Raw genomic sequence first — 6,000 nt, 5'->3', positions numbered from 1 at the left:
ATATATACAGGCATAAGGCAGTTACAGCATGTTAATTTACACCCAGTAATAACAGTTGGTGCCGACAGGGTCACCCACATACTTCTGTGTCTCCCCTACAGTGTTTACTTTCGACAAGCATACAACTACCGACCTGTTGACTCTGCATCTACTGTATCAAGTACCAACAGGTGTCGGCGATGCAGACAGTGATCCCCATAGCGGTTTGTGACAGAGCACTCATGCATGTAGACACATGGGGACTATAGTGGGTATATCTGACAGGGAACACAGAGAATTATGCACAACAATGATTAAATGCCCATTTCTAAAAAAAAAAATAGTGCTATATATCCCTCGATATAACACTAAGAACTCTGTGCCCCCCCCCCCCCCCCTCGTTTTCACTGTACACCTTTTTGCCGGGGACAGAGAAAAAAAATGGCGCTGAACACTGTTGTGAGGGCTAAGGCCCGCCCCTTTTTGGCACGCTTCAGCCCCGTTATAATATAGTGTTTTTATGCAGGCAGAGGGCCGTATATAGTGTCTACGCACTATATACCTCCTCAAATAATCTATATAGCTTGCTGTCCAGGGCGCCCCCCCCTTGCGCCCTGCACCCATGTAACCGTTGGTGTGTGTGGGAGCAATGGCGTGCCGGTGGTGTGTGGGAGCATGGAGCGCAGCGCTTACCTCCGTTACTGAAATCTTCTGCCGTCTGAAGCCTTCTGTTCTTCTAATACTGACCCGGCTTCTTTCTTCTGGCTTCTGTGAGGGGGGTGACGGCGCGGCTCCGGGAACAAGCAGCTAGGCGCACCAAGTGATCGAACCCTCTGGAGCTAATGGTGTCCAGTAGCCTAAGAAGCAGAGCCCTTGACCTAAGAAGTAGGTCTGACTTCTCTCCCCTCAGTCCCACGATGCAGGGAGCCTGTAGCCAGCAGGTCTCCCTGAAAATAAAAAACCTAACAGTCTTTAGAGAAACTCTGCAAAGCTCCCCTAGTGTGTGACCCATCACTCCTGGGCACAGAGTCTAATTGAGGTCTGGAGGAAGGGCATAGAGGGAGGAGCCAGTTCACACCCATTCAAAGTCTTATAGTGTGCCCATGTCTCCTGCGGATCCCGTCTATATCCCATGGTCCTTACGGAGTCCCCAGCATCCTCTAGGACGTATGAGAAAATGGCTGGCTGCAGGCAGGCGGGGTATAGGGGAGGAGGCGCTTCGGCTGCACACAGAAGTTTAACTCCTTGGTGCCCGTAAGAATCCTGCATTTACCCTACCCACAGTCTCAGTCTTCATCCATCGGCTGAAATAAAAAGGCGCACACACAAAAAAAATAGCAATAGACTGAAGACAAACATTTATGTTTAAGATTTGTTTTATTAACTTACTTTAAACAATGGACTAGGCAGCTGTCCCATTTTCTATAGGGATAAGCAACTTAAATTTAATTTTGAGACTGCAATGTGAGCTATACTGTACATGACAATAAAAAATGAATATGTATATATTTTCTGTACGATTAATGTCAATAATTAAACATCTTTAACATTTGTGTTTAAAATAATAACTGCATTTGAAGTGAACGTTAATCTTTAAACACCTGAATTTGTAGCTACAGATTTTTTGCAGAGTTCTTCCACAGGAAGAGGCAATACAGAGACTATTTAAATGTGCAGAAACATTAGCAATTCATTCTGAAAAGAGGTCAAATGCTGCTAAATCGGCTTCACTTTCTAGATCTTCCAGCTTAAGCATAAATTAACATTTCCATCCAATTAGATATTTCACTTAGCAATGCTGGTTCGCTATACAAATAACCTTGCATATACATAAAAGGCTGTTGCCCATTTGTTTTATAGAAAGTTATAAAGGAGTGGTACGGATCCCTGGAAAGGAATCAGTACAGGAGACACTGGAAAGCCCTTTCCCTTTTTACAGCTCTGTTGCCGAGCGGATTTACAAAAAGGGACGACAAATGCCTTTTAAATATTCATCATCATATACTTGGCATGGTCTGCAACTCACAGCAAAGCGCTCAGGTTTGTTAGTTAGTATTGCTTTTTACATACTAACAAAATGGGTTTAGTAAATTAGTGAAGTTACTAACATTACCAAGCTGTTGAAACCATTAGACCGCAAATAGTAAGAAAACCAAACGCAAGCAGTTCACATGGAGGAAAAAAATAAATAGAAGTAGTGAGGCAAATGCCAGATGCATAAAAAAAAAAAAAAAAAAAGAAATTAAAATAATCTGAATTTGGTATAAAAATTCAAGGTAGAACCAAGTGGCAATCTGGAAAAGATCTTTAGCTTTGAGTTCTCTGTGTTGACCCAGAGACTGCATCTCCACAAATAAGGGTGACCGTTCCGTCAAATAAATCCTCCATGCTGACGGCCACTAGTTCTGTAGTAGTAGCTTGGCTGCTTTGAGAATCTGGTAATGTCACAATCATATGAGATCCAGTCAGCTGTGACTCATCCAAGGTGATCACTTGTTCTGTAGCGGTTACTTGATCCTGAGTCTGAATGACCTGCAGTAAACCAAAGGCAGGTAGTTACACTTCGGTCATTCTGTTGTACAGATACTAACCTGTGACCCAGATGACAGTGCACTAGTCATATCATTTTCAGAAACAACTGACTTTACAAACAATGCAAAATACTGAACTGAAGAGTATTCCCTATATGAATGTTAAGAGTAACATAATAAAAACATTGTGCTTTGAACTTACCATTGATCACTTTCTACAAAAATGTGGTGTACAGAGACAAACTTATAATTTACCCTAGAAGGTAGGGCACTGGGCCAAAAAGGATGACTCCTCATCATTACATCAGCCTACTGGTATATATGTCCGTTATATGCCTACGTCTATAAATATTTATCATGTATGTGATCATCTGTTTATTCGGTTATACCCAGTGTTCAACCTTGCTCTGTATGGTGCTGCAGAAATTTGTAGCACCTTATATAGGCTAATAATAATAATAAATAATAATCTCCTATCCTACTACATTTCTGGATACATAATTGCTATTAATTCTCTATATTTAGTCCTATAAAATATTGGACTAAATCATTTATTTGACTAAATTCAGAGAACAAATAGGATTTTAATACCTACCGGTAAATCCTTTACCCTTAGTCCGTAGAGGATGCTGGTGTCACATCAAGAACCATGGGGTATAGATAGGATCCACAGAAGACATGGGCACTTTAAGACTTTCAAAGGGGTGTGAACGGGCTCCTCCCTTTATGCCCCTCCTCCAGACTCCAGTTATAGGAACTGTGCCCAGGGACACGGACATTTCGAGGAAAAGGATTTATAGTTAAACTAAGGTGAGATGGATACGAGCTCACACCTCAAGCACGCCGTACAACATGGCATTTAACACAACGCAAGTTAACGGCATGAACAACATCAGCAACAGGCTGACCATAAACGTAACACAACATGTGTGTAACCACAACTAATAACTGCAGATACAGTACGCACTGGGACGGGTGCCCAGCATCCTCTACGGACTAAGAGAAAAGGATTTACCAGTAGGTATTAAAATCCTATTTTCTCATACGCCCAAGAAGATGCTGGGGTCACATCAAGAACCATGGGGTTTATACCAAAGCTCTAGAACGGGCGGGAGTGCGGATGACTCTGCAGCACCGATTGACCAAACATGGGGTCCTGATTAGCCAGGGTATCAAACTTGTAGAACTTTGCAAAGGTGTTCGAACCCGGCCAAGTAGCTGCTCGGCAAAGTTGTAATGCCGAGACCCCCCGGGCAGCCGCACAGGACGAGCCCACCTTCCTGGTAGAATGGGCCTTCACCGATTTCGGTAACGGCAATCATGCCGTAGAATGAGCCTGCTGAATCGTATGACAGATCCAGCGCGCAATAGTCTGCTTGGAAGCAGGAGCCCCAATTTTATTGTGAGCATATAAGACAAACAGAGCCTCTGTTTTCCTAAGGTGAGCCGTTCTGGCGACATAAATTTTCAAAGCACTTACTACATCGAGAAGCTTTGATTCCAGCAAGCTGTCAGTAGCCACTGGCACCACAATAGGTTGGTTCAAATGGAACGATGACACCACTTTCGGCAGAAACTGCTGACGAGTCTTTAATTCTGCTCTATCTTCATGGAAGATCAAATAAGGGCTCTTGTGAGACAAGGCTGCCAATTCAGACACCCACCTTGCGGATGCCTAGGCCAACAGCATGACCACTTTCCAAGTAAGGAATTTTAACTCTACCTCCTGTAAAGGTTCAAACCAATGAGATTGAAGGAATTGCAACACCACGTTAAGATCCAATACGCCTTTCACTAAGGTCTGAACTTCTGGAAGTGAGGCCAATTGTTTTTGGAAGAAAACGGATAAAGCCAAATTTTGAACTTTAATCGAGACCAACTTTAGGCACACATCCACACCGGCTTGTAGAAAATGGAGAAAACGTCCTTACTGAAATTCTTCCGTAGGAGCTTTCTTGGATTCACACCAAGACACATATTTTCTCCAAACACGGTGGTAATGTTTAGACGTTACTCCTTTCCTGGCCTGAATAAGAGTAGGGATGACTTCCTTGGGAATACCCTTTCGGGCTAGGATCCGGCGTTCAGCCTCCAAGTCGTCAAACAAAGTCGCGGTAAGTCTTGGAACACGCACGGCCCCTGCTGCAACAGATCCTCCCTCAGAGGAAGAGGCCAGGGATCTCCTATGAGAAATTCCTGAAGATCTGGACACCAAGCCCTCCTTGGCCAATCTGGAACAATGAGGATTGCTTGAACCTTTGTTCTTCTTATGATCTTTATCACTTTTTGAATGAGTGGAAGCGGAGGAAACACGTACACTGACCGAAACACCCACGGTGTCACTAGGGCGTCCACTGCTATTGCTTGAGAGTCTCTCGACCTGGAACAATATCTCTGAAGTTTCTTGTTGAGGCGAGACGCCATCATGTCTATTTGAGGAATTCCCCAAAGACTTGTCACTTCTGCAAAGACCTCTTGATGAAGACCTCACTCTCCTGGATGGAGATCGTGTCTGCTGAGGAAGTCTGCCTCCCAATTGTCTACTCCTGGAATGAAGATCGCTGACAGAGCACTTGCCTGCCTTTCCGCCCAACGGAGCACCTTTGTGGCCCCTGCCATTGCCGCTCTGCGTTCCGCCCTGGCGGTTTACGTATGCTACTGCTGTTATGTTGTCCGACTGAATTAAGACCAGAAAATGTTCCGCTTGCAGAAGGCCGTTGTGAATGGCCCATAACTCCAGCACGTTTATGTGTAGACACATTTCCTGGCTTGACCATTTTCCCTGGAAGCTTTCCCCCTGCGTGACTGTTCCCCAGCCTCGGAGACTCGCATCCGTGGTCACTACGATCCAGTCCTGGACCCAGAACCTGCGTCCCTCTAGGAGGCGAGAGCTGTGTAGCCACCACAGGAGTGAGATTCTGGTGTTGGAGGACAGGGTTATCCTTCGGTGCATGTGTAGATGGGACCCGGACCACTTGTCCAGTAGGTCCTACTGAAACACTCTGGCATGGAATCTGCCAAACTGAATGGCCTCGTAGGCCGTTACCATCTTCCCCAGCAACCGAGAGCATTGATGGATCGATACACTTGCTGGTTTCAGAATTTGTTTGAACAGGTTCTGAATTTCCAGAGCCTTTTCCACTGGAAGAAACACTCTCTGTAACTCTGTGTCCAGAATCATTCCCAAAAACGACAGCCGTCTTGTCGGAACCAACTGCGATTTTGGCAAGTTTAAGAGCCAACCATGTTGCTGCAGAATGGTCAGGGAGAGCGTAATGTTCTGCAGTAATTGGTCCCTGGATCTCGCCTTTATCAGGAGATCGTCCAAGTACGAGATAATTGTGACTCCTTGTTTGCGCAGGAGAACCATCATTTCGGCCATTACTTTGGTGAAAACCCTCGGAGCCGTGGACAGACTAAACGGCAACGTCTGAAATTGGTAATGACAATCCTGAACTGCAAACCTCAGGTAAGCCTGATGTGGGGGATA

General features: G+C 44.9%; 1 protein-coding gene across 2 annotated transcripts in view; it reads right to left on the bottom strand.

Annotated features, from left to right (window-relative positions):
- Positions 1-1,337: 1,337 nt before the first annotated feature.
- Positions 1,338-6,000, bottom strand: part of ZBTB40 (zinc finger and BTB domain containing 40) — a 368,246-nt gene continuing 363,583 nt past the window's right edge. For both annotated transcript variants that reach the window (XM_063942961.1, XM_063942962.1), the window contains one exon: positions 1,338-2,511. In XM_063942961.1, coding sequence (XP_063799031.1) covers positions 2,287-2,511 — 225 coding nt within the window. In that variant the 3' untranslated portion in view covers positions 1,338-2,286. The remainder of the gene's footprint in view (positions 2,512-6,000) is intronic.

The sequence above is a fragment of the Pseudophryne corroboree genome, chromosome 10 (assembly GCF_028390025.1).
Source record: "Pseudophryne corroboree isolate aPseCor3 chromosome 10, aPseCor3.hap2, whole genome shotgun sequence".
NCBI lineage: Eukaryota > Metazoa > Chordata > Amphibia > Anura > Myobatrachidae > Pseudophryne > Pseudophryne corroboree.
This window is presented reverse-complemented; position numbering and strand designations above follow the sequence as displayed.